The sequence below is a fragment of the Nyctibius grandis genome, chromosome 4 (assembly GCF_013368605.1).
Source record: "Nyctibius grandis isolate bNycGra1 chromosome 4, bNycGra1.pri, whole genome shotgun sequence".
In the NCBI taxonomy this organism is placed as follows: Eukaryota; Metazoa; Chordata; class Aves; order Nyctibiiformes; family Nyctibiidae; genus Nyctibius; species Nyctibius grandis.
In genome coordinates, this window is record NC_090661.1 from 59,608,308 (window position 1) to 59,631,442 (window position 23,135).

General features: G+C 46.9%; 1 protein-coding gene across 1 annotated transcript in view; it reads right to left on the reverse strand.

Annotated features, from left to right (window-relative positions):
• Positions 1–22,351, reverse strand: part of CCDC85C (coiled-coil domain containing 85C) — a 112,052-nt gene extending 89,701 nt beyond the window's left edge. The window contains exon 1 of the mRNA XM_068398494.1: positions 21,239–22,351. Within this exon, the coding sequence (XP_068254595.1) occupies positions 21,239–21,950 (712 nt within the window). The 5' untranslated portion in view covers positions 21,951–22,351. The remainder of the gene's footprint in view (positions 1–21,238) is intronic.
• Between the last annotated feature and the right edge of the window lie 784 nt (positions 22,352–23,135).

Consider the following 23,135-nt stretch of genomic DNA (forward strand, 5'->3'; position numbering starts at 1 on the left):
TATGGCAGTGTCTACACAGTTCTCTTGCTGATGGTGCACAAAAAATGTCAACTAAAATAAAACAGAATAATTCCATGCCCTGGCTGATCTGAAGTAACACACCAGCTTTATACGCACATTTAAAATAGTTGTTTTATTTTACAAGCATCTGTTTTTAGATTCTGATCTCATTTCAGTCTCTGTCCCCAAAGCAACTTTCAGTGCATGATTCCTCTGCCCTAAGTTACACCGACTTCCAATACCCACACAAAACCACTCGTCTCTAATTAGGAATTCAACTGAATTAGTATTATAACGAGCCCCAGAAAGCTGCCTATAGGCATGGATTTATTTAACTAAGGCTACGCTGTCTGGAAATTAGTGAACACAGTGTTCCCCCAGCCCCACGGCACACCCCAGGAGCCCCCACCACCGTGGTGGGGAAGGGGCTGCGCAGCAGAGCCCGGCAACGCTGCTGGCTCGGAGAGAGGAGATGCCGGCAGGCGGTGAAGAGCACGCTGCTCAGTCAGCCCCCTCCGACACACATACGCTTTCTCACAAGGCAAATATAAGTTATTTCAAGTACCTATTGCTTGTGCTGTCCTTACCACCACGGAAGTGTGTGGGAAGAAGTCACACCACCACCTTCCAAGACAACAGAGCAAACAGGGAGTTCCTCTCTTCTGCTGCAGAAGGCTGTAGGCTTCTCTTAAGGCTTTAGGTCCAATCCTACTCTAATCAGCTCCAGCAAAAGTGTATGGCATAGGAGGTGTCTACTTCAGCAGTAACATTGCTCTGGAGCAGTGTGCTCAAGCTGCATCAGGTGCAGGGGGAAAACAAAACCAGCAGATGTGCAAAGCCAAAATTTGCATCAGTCCAGGAAACCTTCACATGTACCACCCATCGCAGACAAGCAACAGAGGTGTGGGCTTAGCGACCTCTCTCCACTTCAGCTCCTGCTTCACCTCTTCCAAGCACCCCCAGAACCAAGTTTAATCCTACCCCAAGGGAAGGTGATGCATGAAACACAAGGTTGGTGGAATAATACACACTTTACATCTTCAAGGAAGATGCTTCGATGGCCCTGGACATGTCACCTGGCACCAGACATGCAGTTTGCATCATTGTTTCTTGTCCACAGATTTTGACCTCAACAACTCAGGCCCAGTCCCAGATTTGCTCAAAGCAACAGAAACTTCCTCTTCAGATTCACACCTTTTTAGTCAGAGGAGGGGACTAGTTAATGCAGAGCTTCCTTGAACAGAAAGGGAAGTCAGTGGCTCCTCTCCAAAACTCTGGAGGCAAAAGACAGAAAGACAACAAGCCCTGGCTGGGTGATAAAAGGGAAAACAATGCAAGGCTGCAGGGAAGCTGATACACCAGCCCAAAGAGGTGCTCTCCCAGGGACAGGGACCCTGACCTGGCACCTACCGAGGTCTCAGCTACAGCTCAGCCAGGTCACTCCCCAGTTCTGAACGGACTATTGGAGAATTTACATCTCCAAATTACCTCTTAACAAACCGGAGAATTTAACATCACAAGAACACAGTTTTGGTTTCTCCTAGAAAATGTCTGTGGCCTGCCACCTCTTGGGGGTAAACATTATCCCCGTGACACTTCTTCTCTTACAGCAAATGAAGCTTCTCACCCCTTTTCACCCCCAAATACAGAGCCAGGTGTTCCAAAATACAAGTCACAACACAGTTATGAAGGGTTTAGAGAAAACTAGAGAAGCAGAAATCCCAAACGGGTTTTGCCTGGAAGCAAGGGGCAAAGGCAGTGAGATGCAGTAACTTTAACATCATTTTACAAGATTAAAAAAAAAAAAAGGTCACCCTGTCACTACAGAGGTCAGGTGGGATTAGTTTAACACCACTGTATCCAAAAAAGGTCAAAAAGAGCCCCTCTGATCGACACAGTTAAGAGGGTATGGCTATTAGAAAGCTGGTTAGATCATATTTGTGTGGTTGTCTAGGTGGGTCTGAAGACAAGGCAGATGCTACCCAAAAGAGTCCAGGATAAGGAGGTTTACAGTGGCCCTCAGAGGCAGATTTCCAAGCCATGGATTTAAAAGGCAGGGTTGCATGGGCTTGTCTGGATTTGCAGAGTGATTCTGCCAAACATTTCAATGCATATATTTGTAACACAGACCAAGATGTGTATATAATCCAACTGGAGGCTCCCATATTATGTTTAAAGGATGGCACCACGCAGCAGGTCTCTGCAGCATGCCATACGGCCAAAGCTCCTCAAAGAGCAATCCTTGGAGGAAATCCAGTAACATAGCATACCACAGCATCATACTTGCTGTGCTGTCAAGAGCCTTAACCCTTGGCCTACGGCGATTCATCTTAGCTTGCTATCACTAACATTTTCCACCACCATTCATGCAGACACATTAGTAGGGTTCAGCCACAGCCTAAAACATCCAGCATGGATCAATCACCATGAGCTAAACCCATCTAAGCTTTTACCCTGGGCCGCAGGAAAGGGAACCCCGTCCATAAGAAGATGAGAAGAACTCAGAAGAGCTCCGGAGCACCCAGGAACACCCTCAACTGGAAAATGGAAATATGGAAGAGTTTGTTTCCCCCTTAAAGACTCCACTTGATAAGTTGCTTCAGGCTGTAGCCTTCACCTTATTTTTGTCAGGAAGGACCAATTCTTGCTCACTGCAAATACTCTTTGGAACAGTCGTAGAAGTTAAGCTGGGTTTGAAGACAACAGTTGTATGTCTCTCTCCCCAACTCCATACTTTCAGTGCCTGCCTCCCTGTCCCACACACGCACAGCAGAGGCTGATCAGAATCTGCCCTAGACCCAGGTTATCCAGAAACTCCCTATCACATTGTCTGCAGTCGCTCCAGTTCACTCAGAGTGAACGGGCACTCGGTCTGCGTCAGCATCCCTGGCTTCAATGCCTGGAATTAGGCTCCGCAGATTAGGCAATGTGCTGAGGCTTATCTCTGTGTCTAATCACTAATAAAGTTGCAACCTGGTGCGTTTGTACCGTATTAGGTGTCGCTCAACAACACGGGCTTTAAAGGTCATCTGCCTCCTCCAACCAAAGCCAGGTTTATTGCGGTGGGCATGCCTGCCCCAGCAGGTCCCACTCCCGCTCCCACCGCCTGGCCACCGCCAGCAGAAATCCAATTACAGGCACAATGGTCCCAGCCCGCCGAGGCTCCCGGGCCCCTCCGCGCTCCCGCCCCGCTGCCCCCTCCACAATGGCTGCTTTTGTCTCAGCCTCACTATTGTTTGGGATTCTCTCGCATCCCTGGACACGGGATAAAGAGTCGTGTTTGGAGAGATGTTTATGAATGAGGCCTCAGAGCACAAGGGTGCAACAACACAGGGCTTGACCGTGGACAGAAAGGGTCATGGTTTCTAAAAGCCACGTCAAAATGAAATCGTTAAAGATGCAATATACACTAGCCAGGAATGAAAAGTTACAGACAAACAGGAAATAAGAAGTGAAATCCTAATCCTTCCACAGTCAAGGGAAGTTTTGCCACAGACCCCAGTACAGTCAGGATGTCTCCCAAAATATTGCTACTAAGTAAAATACCTAGCAGATCCCATTGCTTTAAGCTACTGTTTTGAAAAGATTTTATATTGTATTGATTTCCAAAGGGGGAAAGAAATAATTTTAGCTTAATGAGAATGCTTTCTGATTAAAAATGTAGCAGATAGCGGCAGTAAGTAGTAGGGTCTGCACCAAAGAAACCAGGTGAAAAATACCAGCTAATAAAAATATAAATCATTCTCCTAATGTCAGAGAAAATACCCTGTTCTGATCTTCAGCTGGTGTAACGAATACTTTAAACTAAATTCATCAACAGGAAAGACCTATACGTACCATACGACCTGCAAGAGTTACGAGGATCTTCCCAACTAACAGCCAATGAAACCAGGTCAGTTCTGCAGCGCAAAACTCTGTGAGAGCTCAGGCAGCTGGCAAAGTCAAGCTCAACTTCTAAAACACCTTCAGCATAACAGTACTATGAGTCTGGCTAACAGCCAAAACCCACCTTCCTTCACACAACTAGGCCTACCAGGGACAAAGCCACCCGCAAACCCCATCCGTCACGTTGGAAAGTGCCTCTTTGTGAGGCTCTGCTGAGCAGAAGAAGATAGTAATATCGTGAAACCTTTCTAGCCTTCAAAGAGTAGAGGCAGACATATAACTGCATTCAATGAAACATCATATGGTAATAAGCAGCAATGGAACAGCCAAGTATAAATCTCCCATTCAGTAGAGTGTCACGTGTATAAATCTATTTACCAAGGGTTACTCTGTAGCTCCTACCAGAATAAATCATCAGGAAAATGCCTTGTGCACCGCCAGCAGAGCAGGGATTTGGAAAAGCAGGCAGGCTATTCTTCATAGGGAGGCATTGATAACAAGCCAACCTGAGAGTTTGTTACAAATATGATATTAATTGCACTCTGCTTATTTGCTATACTCCTTTGGGTGCTTGGGGGGCTGGGGTTGATTTTTTTTTTTTCTTTTTTAAACTGACTTTCCTCTTTGCAACGAGAACACTGATAGACATATACTGTAGTACTAAGCCAAAATCCAGGGGTCCAAAGGGTCCACTAAGCCAAAGTCCAGGGTCCAAAGTCCATTCACTGAAGGAACTATAAAGGCTCTTCTGAATTCAAAAGACTTTGGATCAGGTCACAATTCATCATCACCATTTACAAAAGAATGGTATTCTGGCCTAGTTTCTGCTCAATGTAAATGCTTTATGTAGGCTAATCCCAGATAAATAACTGTTTTCTTGCATTATCTAGATCTTTTACTACACATTATGGGCTGCATTAGAAAGATTAAGCACTGCACAGTCAACTAAGAGCCTCTCTGTAGGATGCTCCAGCTTCCAGCTCTGCAAGAATGCCACATCACACACTGAAATATCCTGTGTATCTGCATGGCTTGCCAAAACTTCTTGCTAATCACCTGAAGTTTGTTATTTGCAGCCATGAGCAAACAGCGTTTCAGAAAAGCTTTTGTTCTGTGCTGAAGAGCTAAGGCTTGGTTGCATTCCAGAAGTAGCCAGATAAGTAAAGAGGTCACATGCCAATATGGCATTTAACAGACCAGAATCAGAATAAAAACATGGGCCAATCATGTGGAGCAGCCAACTGCTTTAATGACATTTAATTCAGTGAGACACACGTCCGAAGTGCAGCAATACACTGAACACAATTTCAGCGCCAGAACACACGGTGTAGTACAGCTCTCATACCTCTGGGTCTGTGGATGTCATGGTAGAGGGAATACTGATACCCAGAGATTGTCTTCTCAAAATCATTCAGGTAACATACATTACCATACCCTCAAATCTTTCCTTCCTTCTGCTTATGACCCCAACTGCCATTCATATGCTTAGTATCAATTTGACAGAAATCAAACAACCCTCTTCATGTTCACATGGTCATAACCTGCATAGCACAAGACCATGAGCCAAATTCACCCTTGGTGTAACTCAGCTAACTGGATATAAAAAGACTCAAAAAACAGCCTTCTTCAGTGCGGTAACATCTCAAAATCTGAGACGAGTTTGATCTACATGTGTAAAGACAGAGAGTAAACAAAGCAGTTGCCTCTGAAAAAAAGAAAATCTGCACCTTTTTTCAAGTGCCAACTAGCTTATTATTGCAGTTTCCATCATGCCAACAAAATAATAATCAACCACATGTAAATCTTCCTAGGAAACTCCCCAAGTCTTTTCTAATAAAACTACTGTAGAAAATACGGGCATGTTCTCCTGTTTCAAATCCTCACCACTGAACTTCCAGTATATTCACCATCCCTCCCAACTTGGTGCTCGAAAAACAGCTTCAGGAGTCCCTTACTCTCCTGGCTTGACCACCTTGGGCAAAGAGGGAATATCTGAGACCACAAATGCTGCTCATCCTAACAACCAACTCTGCTAGTAGATGTATATTCATATCATGAAGATCACCACCTCCACAGCTAGAGCTTTACAGATGAGATCCTCGCTGGTCTCCAGTCCTTGAAAAAGCACTGAGATCTGGAAGCAGCTTTTCAGGTTAGAATGAGAAAGCAGTGTGTGAAATTCCTGCTTGCATATGCTCATCCTGCAGCTAAAGAAGGACTTCTACCTCTAGAACTGTCTTTCTGGCATTTGTCACCAAACACTGAATTCACACACAAAATATTTATAAAATTTATCTACAATACACACGATGCTCACGTTGCAGAACATCCCACTACATAAATCTGTACAAATAGTGAAGACATTCTCAGATGAACATCTGAAGAAGCTGCTAGAGAAAAATCTGTGTGTGTTCATCGCAGTGCCTGATCCCACCTACTTTGCAGGGTGCTTTTCACAGGCATCATTCTCACTGCCCTTTGACACTGGCAATTATCTGCTCCCAATCCTGGCTGACCTCACATTCCTTACCCACCTGCAACTCCCATGTAAAGATAGCAGGAGTTTTCATTCACATTAGCTTAGCCTCTTTGTTCTGGGCAAGGAAATGATATTCATAATGCCCAAACTGATTTCATTCCAGTAGAGGATTAGCTTCAATCTCTGCTGCTGTAGAACAAAAGGGTGAGCAAGAAATTACCGTCAAATAAGCTTTTTGCTTTACAACGGATACCCAGAGGTTTGCAAAAAACAACCCTTTTGCTGGACTGGATCCACAGTAAATTTCTGAGCATGCCTCAGACACACTTAGAAAGCCTACCGAGTCCTGCAGATAAGGCCCAGGACTGAGGGGCAGGAGATGAAAGCTCTGTTCCCCGCTCTTCGCATACTTAGGCTAGTCAACATCCAAACCATAAAAAAGGGGAATAATGCTAGTTCTCGGGCTTATAAATATGCTATGAGGCCAAACTCATTAGCGTTTACAAAGCATTCCTAGCCTCCTTGTCTGGAAGGAGTTATACAACCATAAAGTATTATTCATGCTGTTCTAAGGCAGAAAAGTCTGTATTACTGCAAATCCAGCAGTAGCTTTTCATGCACCATTAAGGTTTACTACACAGTCTTAATCTAACCATAAGCACTTCAGAACCCAGATCTGTCATTCGAAACATACAGATCAGACTTCGTCATTGAATAACCAACTGGGTCAATGACGTACAGCACAGGACAGACAAGGCACTTTTTTTCTTCATTTATCCCACACATCTTCAACTGAACCATTTGTATTTTCAAAACCCCATCATTACTGGTTTTCCTGCCATCTTGCGTTATGTCTAGTCAGGATTTCAACAGGTTCAAAACTCAAGTACTAGATCTGCTTGCACGTTTTTAAAAAGCTGAGATGGGAAGGAGTGCAAAGTTCAGGTCTACACCTCCTCCAGCACTTATCAAGGAAACTGGTCCCTTCAGGCAACGTTTTCTGCCCGTTATTATTCTAGGATCTCCTTCCCTTGCAATTCTGAAAATGTATTCGTAACTAGTGGCAGACTTGCTTTTGACTTGCTGATCAAAATACAATCTTTATAGCTCCAGGCACCATCATCAATGCTGTGCTGGAGGGAGTTCACTCCAGTTCAATGAAATCGGTTGTTAAAAATAACAGCTAGCTCCCAAACCACATCTTTGGACTCATTTACTCCATCTCCTCCTTCGGGCTGCTGCTGCTGCATCCCTTTTCAGTGGTCTCCAACTCCATCTTGAGCTAGGCAGGTAACTCTTGCTGCCCACTCCTCACCCACCGTGAGGACATTTTCCACCCCAGCTCAGCACGAGGGCTGCATGAGAGCTTCATGCGAGCTTGACGGAAGTTCTCCCCTCAACTGCCCTCTTGCTCTCCACCCTCCTGCAGCAGGTCCAGGAGGTCGGCACCTCCGTGGCCCCCCATGCCAGGCCACCCACTCCATTCTGCCCAGCCCTTTCCTCCAGCTCTACAGATGTTGTTTTTGAGAGAACAACCCTGTGCCTTTGCGTTTGATCTGGTTTTGGTTTAAATCCAAATACGAAAACTCTCATTTAAAAAGAAAAGGTCAAATTCAAATACCACTATCCTTAACCATAACACAGTCAGGGAGTCTTACCCTTTAGATAACGTTCCTTTTACAGGGCCAGTTCCAAGCCTTTCCCAAAAATATTGCATTTGCTTCACTTTGAACTGCCAAATAAAAAAAATAAAAAAAGGACAGATCTCTAATTTTTATCCAAATAAGGCAGAATGAAAGGACAGGACAGCAGATTTTCCATCGGAAACCTTCCCTGTCCAACCTGGCCAAGATGCTATAACAGGCTGAAAGGAAAAATAGAGGCCTCTCCAACAACTGCATCAGCTGCTATTTACGTGATCCATTCCTCATCTTGCAAGACTCTGAGCAGACTTGCCTCCACAGCTGTGGGATCAGAAAGCTTGTTAGACCTACGCTGTCACGGACGGAGGGCATTTACAGCTCTGCAGCGACACTTTCTCAAGCACACAGCCCCATGGCCAAGACAATTAGCTAGTCACCTCAGATACTTCCAAGAGCAAAGTCTGAATCACGTTCCAAATACTTAACACTCTGAAAATGCTGAGCACCTGTCCTGTGAACAGAAGATGCCCTTCAGGTATCCCAGGTAGGTCCCCAAAAACGGAAATGCTCTGGATCACTTGCCGTTGTGCCAAAGCAGGACTGTGACCCACATGTGCCATCTCCTCGTACACACCCACCCTCAGCTCTCACTTGCGTTAGTCAGCAGATGCTACTGCTTTACAAAATGCTCCCCTTACTTACAGAAAAAAACACAACAAAACACACAAAAGTGGATAAACACACAGCTTTACATGTAAGCATGGATTAAACAACACTGCTGTTTAGAGAATTGTGTTTTTAAAGAACAAATTTCCAGAGGAACTTAATTATGCTCCTAGGGTTAACAAAAGGATTGGCATGATCCAGTTTCTCTTCCTTACTATGCTGGGAGTGATGGATGTGACTGAATACACCAATCCACTTAACACCACAGGATCTACACCCATCACTGTAAATAATTAAATAGCATTCATTTGGGGTGATCCTTTCTCTCCTCCTCCCCACTGTTTAGCTTTACATATAGAAAACATTTAGTGTATAAGGCAAACAACAAACAGGAATATAATTAGTCCTTTTGAACCAAGATGTTGTTTAACTTAACCAATTGAAAAGAGAGAAAGCAAAAGCTCGCACTGTGTGGCTAGCGGCGAAGTCATGAAATGTCACTTTTCTGAGGTTCGTACTCCAGTAATTATCTTTTATACAAAGAACAGTGACTCACAAATCTGCTTTTTCATAAAAACCCTGCACAAAAAAGTCTGCAATAAAAGAGTTCCCCCCCTTTTTTTCTTGGTCAACTTGAGGCTGAAACAAGGTCTTTATGAGCTGTGGGAGTGGAAAGTCATTAGGGTTTCAATTCCAAATGAAAATTAAGGCTTTTAACTTCCCATACTACTCATACTGACAATCTTTCATACATAATTGCCTAGGAAGAGTTACTGCAGTCTTGTCACCCTCCTAACGATTCAGTGATATGCTGACAAATAGATCCTCCCTACAAATTCCACTACGCAAATGGGAACAAAAGCCCAAGGTGGTTAACAAACATTGGGTTCACACCCAAGAGTGACTTTGATGACTTTTCAGTCAGGGCTTGTTAGGAGTTACCAAATGATCAGTGTATGAAATAAAGCAATCAAGGGATCGGGTAAGAATTTAATTGGAAAGGGGAAAGGTGTCTTTAGCAATTACAGCAGAGACACCGCTGCTTTGCAGTGACACAGGGAGTAACGTAACAACAAGGACCCGTCTGCTTCACAGTCGTGGTTCTTCACCTCAGCCAAAACTGCCCTAGGCTGCCATGTAAACAGCGTTTTAAATACACATATATAGCATGATACTCACTGGGCAACACAGATGGGATGAGTTGAAACAACAAATGTTGTCCCCACTCTCTGAAAGATATCGAGGTAACCTGTTGCTGTGACAGCAGCAGCATCTTTCTGCACTTGTCTCTGTCTGTGGAGAGGCAAACACTGCTCTTTATCTTATTTTGCTCCTTTTCTCCTCATTTGGGAGAAGAATTATTATTTGACAAGTTCCTATTTTTACCAGTTGGCTGGAGACTGTCCATACTTCATCATCCTGCGGTCCCAAGAAGTATATACAATACAGAAAGAAGCACTCCAACACGCAAAGTGCTTTCATCCCAGAAAAGTTGAAACAGGATTTCAAGCAACTCCAAAACTGGGAATTATAAATGTGTGGAGTTACTATAAAGGCTGCTCCTTCCTTACTAGCTCATTATAACTCAAAACCTGTGTTGTTTGTTATCACTGGTATCATAGCAATGGTTAAAGGCCCCATTTGAGGTACCACAAGAAACTTGGAGAAGACAAAGGAAATATATTATCCTGGTTGTATAAAAGGAGAACCACAGATCACGTAATTTATCTAAGACTACATCAGAAAGCCATGTTACAATGAGAAAGCGCACAAAATCTGGGTCCCAGTTCAGTGCTGGAAATTGGAAAACCATCCATCCTTTAGTTATTTTAAAGCTTACATCTAAAACAATACAGTCTTAACAGACTTCATAAAAAGAGGATTGCATTTTGTTACAAGAGGGCAGGAGGCAAGCATGGGAGACTTCCAAATAAACTGCTCAGAATCCAGAAAGCAAACAGCTACACCAAAAACTCAAAAAGAACAGCTTTCAGAAGACGGCTGAATACAGTCACATATGTCAGCTACATCCACATGGCCTGGAGGACTGACAGCTGCAGAAAACATTATTTTTCCTGAGGTGGAACCTGCAGCCACTCCAGAAGAGATCTCCACAAACAAGACATATATTACCATGTTTCAGGACACCAAAGAGGAATAAATATGCAGGCTTTAAAAACCGATCCACATCTTCTAAGAGGTGCAACATGCAGTTAAGAGGATGAAAAGGGAAAACACCACAAATGTTATCAGAACTGGAAGTCAGAAAGCCTGCTACACTGGCTGAAATACTCAACTGGTTTGTAGCCTCAAAAATAAACATCACAAAGAAATGAATGAATAATTGAAATAAAGCAAGCGAGTACATAGGTATAGGTAACAGCAAAGGACAGGTATATCAGCAGTCTGCACAGGAGCGAAGAATTTCCTTACTCCCATGCTGGGTTTGAGTTGCAGTCACGAAAACGAACAAGGGGACATTTTATCAGAGTTTTTCACAATATGCTATCTTTGTGCGATGCATGAGCCACTGCTGAAGATCATATAACCTATAACTACGTATCACATTCAACAGCAAACAAGCTTTTAACTCAGTGGAAAGGGATTAAAAGTTCCACAGATCCAAAGCATCAATCAAAGTTATAATCAGCTGCTGGGAAAGATACAAATATGAGACCGCAAACCCCAGTAAGGGAGATAAGAAAAGGAAACCAGGAAGACAAAAGAATACTGTGCATCACAAAAGTGCTTTAGGATTGTACATAAAAATAAGATTTTTCTTAACACCTTTGTTAGAAGCTGAAAAAGATTGAGCACCAACCAAGATTAGTTATTTTTTATTATCGATACTCTGTTAGCATCTGACCATGCTACTCTGGCATAAACCAGCAGACTTTTATGTAGTTTGTTCTGGAGCCATTTCTAGTAGATCCTACTAAAAACAAAAATAGAGGGAAACCAGTGAAAACATCAACATGACAACAGTAAATATCTCCACATATATAACCAGGGGTAGTCCTCTGGCTACACAAAAATCAAGCAGACTGTTACCTAAATAGGCCAGATTATGTCCACTGTTGCAGATTAAAGACATCATAGATCTCCTTTGAATAAAAGATCAAAGTAAGCGTAAAGAGCCCAAGTCTTAACTCCATTCAAGTCAAACAGTGTCCCTGCAGCAACATCACTGGGCACTGAGATGGCCTCTATTAAGAACAGTGTAGCCAGCCGGTCTAGGGAAGTGATCGTCCCTCTGTACTCAGCACTGGTGAGGCCGCACCTTGAATACTGTGTCCAGTTCTGGGCCCCGCACTTCGAGAAAGATGTTGAGGTGTTGGAGCGAGTCCAGAGGAGGGCGACCAAGCTGGTGAAGGGTCTGGAGGGTCTGACCTATGAGGAATGGCTGAGGGAGCTGGGGTTGTTTAGCCTGGAGAAGAGGAGGCTCAGAGGTGACTTTAGTGCAGTCTACAACTACCTGAAGGGAGGTTGTAGTGGAGTGGGAGTTGGCCTCTTCTCCCAGGCAACTAGCGATAGGACAAGAGGACATAGCCTCAAGCTTCAGCAGGGGAGGTTCAGGTTGGACATTAGGAAGCATTTCTTTTCAGAAAGGGTCATTAGACATTGGAATGGGCTGCCCAGGGAGGTGGTAGAGTCACCATCTCTGGATGTGTTTAAGAAAAGACTGGACATGGCACTTAGTGCCATGGTCTAGTTGACAGGGTGGTGTCAGGGCAATGGTTGGACTCGATGATCCTAGAGGTCTCTTCCAACCTGATTGATTCTGTGATTCTGTACCACACCACTGAATGGTCCATGGCCTCATACAAAGTCACAGCCATCCTTCAGGGAGCACAGTGTCACAGGGCAGGCATTTATAGGCCACATTATCAGTAAGTGTCACAGAGTGAATGAAATGTATGTTAGCAAGTAAAAAACTGCAGATGAAAGATGGATGCCAACCCTCCAAAGACTGCTTAGCACTTAACGGTGAGTCGGAAACCAGGAATGCAGGTTTTAACCTTGCACTTGTGATACGCAGCAACCTGTCTTCAGATGATCCAGGATGGAAGATGTGGGGAAGGACAAACATTTTTTAAATCTAGTCAGCCCCATTAGATCAGAGACTGACAGCAAGCCTCCTGCTGCATTGGTTTCCATAGAAATATTAAGCTTTGGGGACTGGAAGTGCTGTAAGGCTTACTTTTTCTTCTTTTCTGAAATAATGGTTTGTTTTTTCTGCTCTACTTTGAGTGGTGCTTTTGCCCACTCCTTTCCTCTCCATGGGTCTTCTGCAGCAAGAGGACAGAGCAGCGCCCGCTGTGTAGCTCTCCTCTCCGCACCGAAGCGGAGCTCTCAGCACCACATGGCCTTGGTTCATTGTCCCAGGAAGGCATAGGCAGCCCTGGAGCATCCTACTGCCCTGGAGAGTTTGAATCAGCAGCAAAGTATCTCCTCTTGCATCCCAGCCTGAGCCCTGCTCCATCCATGTGCTCTACACGCTACATCCTCCATCTCCCACAAACGTTCGAATGCCACTGACCTCCCTGCATGCGAATTAAACCCCAGCACCAGAGGAGTTTGGGGATGAAATGGGGGAAAGGCAGCAGCACGCAATCTTGAGCTTCACTGCATGGAGCTGGGGGATGGAGCAATGTCTGAAGGGCTTTTCAGAGCACCACTCCAGCTTTGATTGAACTAATTCTGCCAGCAAGCTGAGGTTGACACAACCGCACGAGACAGCTAGCGTGTCATCCCTGCAACTGCAATTTACAGCTGGCCAAAGCCCCGATGCCATAAGGCCAGCACTCGCCACCGGTGCTCTACACAGCATAGCCCTCTCCCACCACAGCCACCCCAAGCAAACAGGAGACATCCCATCCTGCAAACCTGCAGGAGAAGCCCATGCAGACGATGAGCTAATTCACATCAGATTTAGGATCGCTTCAATCTCACAACAAGATCCCTGGAAATGGAGGGTCCATAGCCACTTGGTAAGCCAGGTGACAAGGCCGCAATACTGACAGCACTTAACGCAGTGCTTTGGAGTGCCCCCATCTCAAATCTAAACAACAAATAACCTGTAATCCACTTCACAAGGACAATCTTTCACAAAGACCCTTTGTAGGAGAGTCCCTGAGCAAGGTGGATATTTGGCACCACCACTGCTCAGAGATGTAAGAAGTCAGCACAAGCAATGAGCTTCCTGAGAGGGGCAAATAGCAAGGTGAGAAGTAATTTAAGGGAAGGAAGAGCATACATATATCTGTATGCACAGGGACTGAAGTAACCTGGCATAAACGGTCTCGGCCCAGACATGAGTCACTAGAAAAGTGTTCAAAATACCCTGTACAGCAGCCTTCAATTGCCATGGTGATAAATGTTTCCTAATGCCTAAGAGCAGCTGAGTCCTGAACTCTACACATCTCATTCACTAACAAAAGCATTCATTGTATTAAAAAAAAATAAAAAATATCACAAATGAATTGTGGCTATTTTAAGCCCTCCTCAGATCAAGGGCTGATTTACGCCCTCGTTTCGATGGGGAGTACTGTGCTCAGCTCGCTGTTAACTCAGAAGATGGAGCTGGCTTGCTTTTTGTTTCACAACTCAGTAGGCAAGGGGAAGACAGATTCTCTGAGACAGTGTTACTTTTTCTGCCAGGAGTTATCTATTTGCAGAAGTGGGTCAACTTTCTCTTGGTGGACACGTCAATGCGCGAGTGCCTTGCAGCGCTGCCTGCGAATTTCTGCCCGCTCCGCGTGCGGAGGAACCTCTGCAGATAACTATTTATGGCAGCCAAGTGTTTCATGAATTGCAGCAAGTTAACCACGAGGGGACGATGACATTTGGCGACAGGGCAGGATGAATTCTGGCTGGCAGACAAAAAGTCAGGTTAAAAACACAGAATGCAGAAGCAAACCCAGCCAGGCGCTGCTAATTCACAGAAAAACTGGATGCGCGGCCCCCAAACCTTCCCTCTTCCACGCGAGCAGCGATGTGTGCTTTGCAGCAGGATGCATTAAGGCCAGATTGTGAGCATGGAAAGGATTTCAGCCTTCCTGGGGCCAAGCATTTTAAGTGTGTATGTTAAATGGGCTTACAAATGTTTTTCATTTGCCTCACTCCACCCTTTCTGATGTATACCAGACATTTTTGCCAGTTTAAGCACCTCACCTCCATCTCGCCTACCAGTGAGATCAGCTGTTGTCCATCCTTCTGCTCCCAGAGCATCTCCAAAGTGCAGCCCCGATACAGAAGGATGCCACAGGGCCAGCCTGAGGGGACAACTTCATCAGACCCTGCCATGGATATCTCTGTGTGAAATGCAAGCAAGGCCACAGCCATCCTAGGGCAGATAAAAAGCCCAAAGCCTCCCTGCCAGGGTGGGCCTCCTATATCGCCCAGGATGCATGGATGTGGACAGCCTTGTCCCCACAAAAGCATTAACCCTCAACCTTTCAGAGGCAACGCTTCTGTTAGCGTTACTGTTCATGTCCCCCATCTCCGCACGCACACCGAGTGTAACACCTGCCAAGGCTGCGTTTTGGGTTCCCATGCCTGCCACTTAATTAGATCATTTAATTCGATCCTCAGCTTTATTTGATGAAGTGCCTCCAGAGGACCAAATCATTTACATGTAACCAACAGAGTTTATTCCCCTTGTTTTGATTGCTTTTGACAAGTGTAAGTGAATAATTCCATCAAAGGCCAATAGAAAAGTGCCTTTTAATCAATACAAGTTTTTTCCTTCAACAGGACAGCTCAGAACAAGTTCTCTCTATAGAAAATTGAAAGAGGAAAACGAAATTAGAATGCACTACTATGGAGAATATATTTCCAGATATGGCCCAATTTTGGTACCTAGTTTAAGTGTCCTGAGCCTTGTTTTTGGGGACACCAGCTACCCTGAAGTTTGGGCACCCAGTGGGCTGGCACATAGGCAGTGCCCAGCAAGGAGGTGGGAGCAGGCAATGACAAACATGCCTCAAGCGGAGCACTCCACTGAAGCCCCTTGGATGAGTGGCCAACAACTGCTGGCCACAAGAAGCTCAAGCTATACCCTTAGTTTCTGAGCCCTCAGCATTGATAAATCTATTAGCAGAACTCACTGAACTTACAGAAGAGATGGAGATAGGTGTTCTACAGAGGTCTTACATCTAGTGTACTCGCCCAGGGTAGGTTTCCTGGCTTAATCACAAGCAACCTGTACGTAGCAGCCTACAGCACCAAAAATACCGAGATGTTAAATATGGTAGTATCAAAAAAAAAAAAAGTTAGAGCAATGCTCAGAAGATGAAAAGTGCCCTTGATGTAAGAAAGATATCAACTGGTCAAGTAGCCGAACCTCTGCTTAAGCATGGCTGGGCCACTGAGCTCTGACAGGTCTCCATCACAGAAAACAGGTCTTTCTCTGACCCAGGTTGCTGTGCCCATGTGGTGTTGGGACTGCAAGGGGGTGACATCTGACTGCTACTGAGAAAGGCAATTTCCTCTCTTTCCCCAGGGCTAGCACAGCTGCATTGGAAGAGTGGATGATGGTCACCACAACTCCGCGAATAGGACTGATCTCACCTGACTTTAGATGGTTGCATATGAACTAACCATCAAGGCTGCCTTCCCATCAGCAGAGAGAAAGAGCACGATTAGTGTACAACTCTTCTCCCTCTAAAGCAGACATAGCTAACATAAATCATGACACCAAAGTGCCTTTCTCCACATGGCCAACAAAGGAAGCCCAAGGGGATTCAGACGTTGAAGTCTATATTGAAGATATCTCAAATTAAATGAGATGAACCTCACCCTTTGCTTCTGCCCCTGCATCTTCCCATCTCAAAGGCCTCATTAATACGTCATAGTAAATAATATGTATATTGATTATAAATACGCTAATAAAAACAAAGGACTTTGGCCTAAAGGCTGTGTGAAGAAGAGGAGAAATAAGTACAGGGTAGCTACACGTCCGATCAATACCAGCCCACAGGGAACAGCCATTTCTCTTTGCCACCATTTTAACTGCAATATATCATACCCTCTAGGTAAATATGTGGACATTTACAAGTGGGAATCAATAGAAGTAGAGATCTTCCCACCCCCTCACCCAGAGAGACCATTCTTCTTCTGTTGCAGCAGACAACAGCAAGAGGCCATAGATTAATGTCTCTGCTACTAAACGCTATCTGCCATATCCACAGCTTTCTTCTGGTCCTCTCCTAGCACTTTTTAAGTGTTGGTACTTTTAATAATTAAAAAAAACAAACAAACAACTGCTCACACGGATAAAGAAATGCATTAACATTTTCCCAACTGGAATAAACTAAATGCCCATTTTGGGAACCCAGAGCAAGCAGCTTCAGTGGACGGTGAAGGAGAAGTTCTAACAACAACATTCAGCTGACAGGAGGCGGGGGGGGCTGGAAATTAAAGTCTGAAAGCTTTGCCTGCATGCACAGGATTTTATCCCAGGCACATCACCAGCTAGTGAGTCTGTATGCCTCCAGGCTTGCAGATGGCTAAACAGTTGTCCCAGTCAGATCCAGATAAGGCTAAAACCAGTGGAAGCCATTGGCCCTGGCCTCAGGGAGCTTTGAGTCACTCCTCCCAACGTTTTCACACACCTCACAGTCCAGGGATATATCCTATGGGACCTGAAGTCTTTTTCCTTCCCCCAGGTCATGCTAATATCACCCAATGTGGTTGTCTTTTTTTTTTTTTTTCTTAATTCAGTTTTTTTCACAAACTTTATTCTGGCAAGAATGAGGCAGTAGCAATGGCCATCACTTCAACAGGGCTGCCTAAGGCTGGATGGGCAGAAAGACTGCGTAAGCACCCAGAGACTCCCCAGAGCCCACAAAGGAACGCCAAAGCACTCACAGGCACAACACAGCAACTGTGCCTCGATTTCTGTCCTGGATCTGTGGGTAGATTTATGGGAACTGTGGCATATCACTAAACACGGATGCAACTGGCCAGTTGCCATCATGTAGCTTGGAGATGCCCCTGTCCCGCAGCCCAGGTCCCAGCTCACACACGGAGAATGGAAACACCATTTACTTTCAGACCAAGCAGACTTCCTCTTGGCTCTCAGCAGAATATCCAGAGCTGCGTAAGATTACATGTGTCATCTAATATTAGCCATTTTCACACTATCAGTTATACTTATTACCTTATCTTCCATGGGCAGATAATTAATTATCAGGTTCCATGTATAAGCTTCCAAAAAGGCCATTTATAAAAGTAAACAGACTTCCAAAAAGTGAAGGGAAGGTGGATCGCAAGTCGGGTTGTATTTTTGTTTTTTAAACTTGTATCACTTATACTGAATTCACGTTACAAAACCAGAGTTCATCACCTCACATTGGGGTGGGTCACTGGGGCCAATTAATCAAGCCCTGATTTACCAACTCACTTCCAAAGGATTGCTGAGAAGAAAATGAGAAATATTTAATCCTCCTTTGCTTGCTAAGACTTCATTAAAAAGCTACCTCCCTAGGAGAGTTTAACAGCCACCATACTCTGGACTCCTTTAGAAAAGCACTAAACAAGTTAAACAATCCTGCTCAATACCTAGAAAAAGCAGCGCACCACACGAAGCCCCACTGATACCACTACCAGGGGCAGCCCATTTCAGGACTTTCCAGCTTTTCCATATGCAAATGTGCCCCAGCAAACAGCTCACCATGCCCTACTCCCACCAGTCATCCAAGGCTTCTGCTGTGTTCTTCCTACAGATGCTAAATTCTGCCCTGCACCCCTTTCAGACCTGCCTCCACCTTCCGTAAGAAAGTATAGAAGGGCTGTTCATTGTGGTACTAGCTGAGCTGACTGGGCAGTTTCTGCTTTATTCACTGGTTAGTTATCCAGTGTTTTAAAGACATGAGACAACAGCAAACCAGACTGAAGTTTGCAACCTAAAAATGAAAGGCCACACTTTCTCCTCTTCCTCTCTTCCATTTTATCCCAGGGGAAAAAAATAATCAGGAAAAGAGAATTAAAAGGCTGAGATCTAAGCTGCACGCACGGAAGGCAGAGATGGCACCAGGAAACACAGAAGGATGCTCGCTGCCAGGGCTGCTCCCTGACAGCTCTACTACCCACTTGGCTCCTGGGTTTGTTTTTCACATTCACCTGCCCTGCTCTTCCACATTGTCACAGGCTTAACAGAATTGCGGCTCGGTCCCTGGCAAGCCCCCCTCCCATGCTTCTTGCTGTCAGTCAAAAAAGCGGCCTGATAAGCTTTCATTTGCATATGTATTGAGAGGCATTTCCAAAGGCACAGTCAGGGAAACGGCCTTCCTGAATACCGATGCTATCTGAGAATGACAACTATTCAAGTCATTTTACAGCTTCACTACCTAAGTGGAGAGATCAGGCTTGTTTGCATCTTTACAAGGATTATTAGCTTTAAAAGTGCTGATCATATCTGTCCTACCCTCAGAAACGAAGCCTCGCAGGTTCACAGCAAAGAGCTAGCTTCAGTGCTTCCCACAGAGAGCATCTTCCAGAGGCACCCCAAAACCAGAAGTCACTAAAACCTAAGGTCACATCTGAAATGCTTGAACCCATACTCCTCCTTCCTATACAGGAGCAGTAGAAAGGGTGCAGAGGCACGCATGGAAACATAGACATGTGCAGATGCTCTACTACCCCTCCATACACTCACCCTACATAGGGTAGGACATGAGACTCTCAGCCCCCTCCGAATGATGCTGCTGGGCACCATCCGGCACACAGCGTTTGAGGATGGCAATGAGGACTGAGCTCTGCAAGCAAAGACTTTCCTCTTCATGCAGACGGGGATGACTTGAATCCTATGTGAAGAATCCCACGGTGCCTCACATTGGGTTTAAGGGACAGCTCTGAGGCCGCGGTGGGGTCCCATATGCACAAGAGCCCTGGGTTAACAGGAATGAATTGAGCTGGCTTTGTCCTAGTCAGCTGTCGATACCTAAAAGGGATGTGGTCTAAGGTTCACAAAACCTGAACTGCAAAGCCCTTCAATCCCAAAACAGTAACGGCACATTCAGTATCTGCCAAGTGCTGTCCGGGCCTCTGTGCAAAGCAATCAACGCTTTATGAAAATAAAGTCAAGTCACAGCAGGAGCAGAAGCTATCTGCAGCTTTACAAACCAGATACTTCTGATTTACACAGCACTAGGGAAGGAAGAGAGAGAAAGAGAGAGAGAAAACAACAAACATTTAAAGATGCTTGCTGTACCCTGCAACATCTGGTGACTGGATCACCCTTGAAACCAGCAATCCCTGTCTACTGGGTGAGGTGACCGAAATATCTCCAGCTGTGAGTAGAGACACACAGCTGCGACAACAGGACCACACGTGGCAAATTCATGAACTTGAGAACTAGGTTGATCAGTGCTGCATGCCCTCAGATCTCTTGGGGCATAAGGACTTGCCATAAATCACCACAAAAAGGACCATCACTCCCTGGTCCCACCAGGACCACCAAAAGCTCTGGGAGCTGAAGGCATGGTTATCTGGTAAACACATGCGCTGCTGACACCAGTCGGAGCCAGCCTCTGGGGCTCTAGTCCCATCTCTGTGCCTGAAGGAGGGGAAAGGGTACCCCAATCAGAAAACAGTCCTCTCTGGTTGGAAAAGAGGATTAAGAACATTAAAAGGAGTCTTACAGACAGCCATTAAATAGAATGGTGCCTGGTTCGATTCCTATTGAACCCTCTTGGCCAAACTATTCCTTCTAGAAGTCAAGTATTTGGTCTTGTTGGTTTCGAAAGAGAAAAAAATCTCCATTTTAAAGACATTCCAATATTATTATTTTAATGCCTGATCACTACAACAGGAGAAACTTTGCTTGAATACAAACTGTCAGAAGAGGCTTGGCACGATTTCACAGTGGAGCTTTCTAACTTTAATGACGAGGCTGAACAAAATTGTGAGTACAGCGTCCCTTCGAGAGCAATCCCTCCTCTACAAACAAACCTCCCGTTTCTGAAGCGGAGCAGAGGAACAGTGGGGACACAGAGTTGCACCTCTCCAAAACTGCTGAGCATGCCAGAGCCAGCCTGCGCTGAGAGCCCACGGAGCTAACGGGTGTGCTCTTGTGGGGCAGACCTGCACTTTCATCAGATGCTTCCAAACTCTCATCAATCTTATCAAACTAGCAAACAAACAAGCCAAATGTAAACCAAAATATTTATGGGGGGGAAAGAGAGAGGGAGAAGGAAAAATCATTGTTTATTTAACCCTGAAAACTCAGGCTGGTTTTTGTCAAGAAAAGCCGAAACAAACAAACAAAACAAAACACCAGCCCTCCAGATAAAAAAGGCTCCAACCCTCAGCCCCAGACACCGATAACACAGCCAAGGAGCACCACCACCCACCCCCCTGCACACGGGTGTCCCTGCCCGGCCCCCGGGGCTGCTCTTCCAAAGAGGTCACCACGGATGGGCAGGGGTGGGGATGGCAAGGACCCCCCGCCCCTGGCATCCCTCACCCCACCGCCGAGGGGGCCCGGCTCTGCCGAGGGGAGGTGGCGCAGGGCCAGCCCGGCGGCACCTGCTGCCGCGGGGCTCGGAGGGGGGACGCTCACCGTTGAGGCCGTTGGGGATGCTCCGGTGGTGAAGGGGAGCGGACAGGTCATCCATAGACCTCCGCATGGCCCCGGCCTTGCTGTCGCCGGCCTTGTGGTGGTGGAGGTGGTGGTGGTGGTGGTCCGGGCTGCCCGCGCTGCCCGTGCTGGAGGTGCTGCTCCCGTCCCCCACGTCCCTGGTGGCCGAGCCGCCGTTGAGGTTGGTCAGGCTGGCCTGGCTGTCAATGGAGCTCCGTGAGCCGGCCCCGCTCCGCTCCTCGTCCAGCATGAGCACCATCTCCTTCAGCTCCACGTTCTCCCGCAGGAGGGTCTCCTGCCTCGCCTCCAGGTCCTTCAGCTTCTGCTGGTACATGCCCACCTCCTTCCACATCACGCTGGCCGTGTGCCTCCCGAAGCGCTGCCATTCCCTCGACAGCTTCTTGCCTTTCTGCCGGTCGTCGTCCAAGAAGCAGCAGAGCTCCCTCAGCTCCTGGTTGTCGTCCTGCAACTTCTGGTTCACCTCCTTCAGCCCGCGGATCTCGTGCAGGTGGAGCTGGAGCCGCCGGTTCACGTCCTTCATTAAGTTGCCGTGTTCCACCATTAAGTTCATCTTCTCATTCTCCACTTTTCTCAGTCTTTTCACCAGCTCTTCCTTGCTCCACCTCAGCATCTCCTCTTCCGAAATTTTGCTCAGGTCTTCTTTAGACCCTTCCAGGGAATTTTTTGCCATCATCTGTGCCTAGGCAGCGTTTGCTCACACACGGTAACAAATGGTTGGGGTTATTCGGATTATTTTGTTCGCCTGATTTCCTGGGACTAAAATTCACTGCAGCATCTCGGGGATGAAATATTATAGTTCTCCGCAGAGCGTTGGACAAGGAAGAAGAGCAACAATGAACTGGAAGATCTGCTCCCCAACAGACCCCATAATAATAATAAAAAAAAAAAAAAAAACCAACACCTAGAGAGAGGAAAAAAAAAAAAAACAAGGGGGGAAAAAAAAAAAAAGGCGTCTCCCTCTCGGGGGTCTGGGGGCGGCAGGGAGCCGGGAGCCAAGCGCTGCCCCCCTCCAAGCGAAGCCTCCGCAGGGGATCGGCCAACTTACCCCGGGCAAAACAACTGCGCGGCGGCCGCCCCCCCCCGCCCCGTTCCCGGGCGCTCTGTCCACTTGTCCTCCCGGCCCCCCGCCGCCCGCCGCTGCCCGCCGCGGGAGTCTGGGCACCCCGCACCCGCCGCCGCGGCCGCTGCCCTGCTCCACCTCAGTTCGTCCCGCAGCCCCGCGGCGACGTGGGGCCGAGCCCGGCGCGGTGGCGGCCGAAGCCGGTGCAGCGCTGCCGAGGAGCGGTGGGGGAGCCGGCGCCTTCCCGGAATGGCTCAGCCCTCAGGAGGGAGAGCGGGAGGGAGCGAGGGAGGAGGCGGGCGGCAGCGCCGGGGCTAATCCCACCTCCTGCCGGGCACGGAGGCGCGGCCCTGCCCCAGCCGAGCCGAGCGAGCGGCGGCGAAGGAGAGCCGGCTGCTGGCGGAGGGGTGCCGAGCCGAGCCGAGCCGAGCGCCGCCCTCCTCCGCCGCCCCGTTGGCTGCCGGGCTGGGCGCTGGCCGGGCCCCGGTGCGCCGCGCCCCGCCGCCGGCTCGGGTTACCGGAGCCGCGGCCGCCGCAGCCAATGCGGGGCCGCCTGGCGCCTTCAAACGGCAGGTACAAAGGGACGGGGCCGCTCCCGCCCGCCCTCCGCCCGCCGTGCCCTGCCCTGCCCTGCCCGCCGCGGCGGGCAAACCGCTGCCCCCGCCAGCTCTTCCACCCCCTTTTTGCCTTTTTTTTTTGTTGTTGTTGTTTTTTCTTTTTTTTTTTTTTTAAAGACAAACTCCCGGAGGGAGCACCAGCCCGGGGAAGGGTGGGGCTGGACAGGCAGGAAAACGCGCC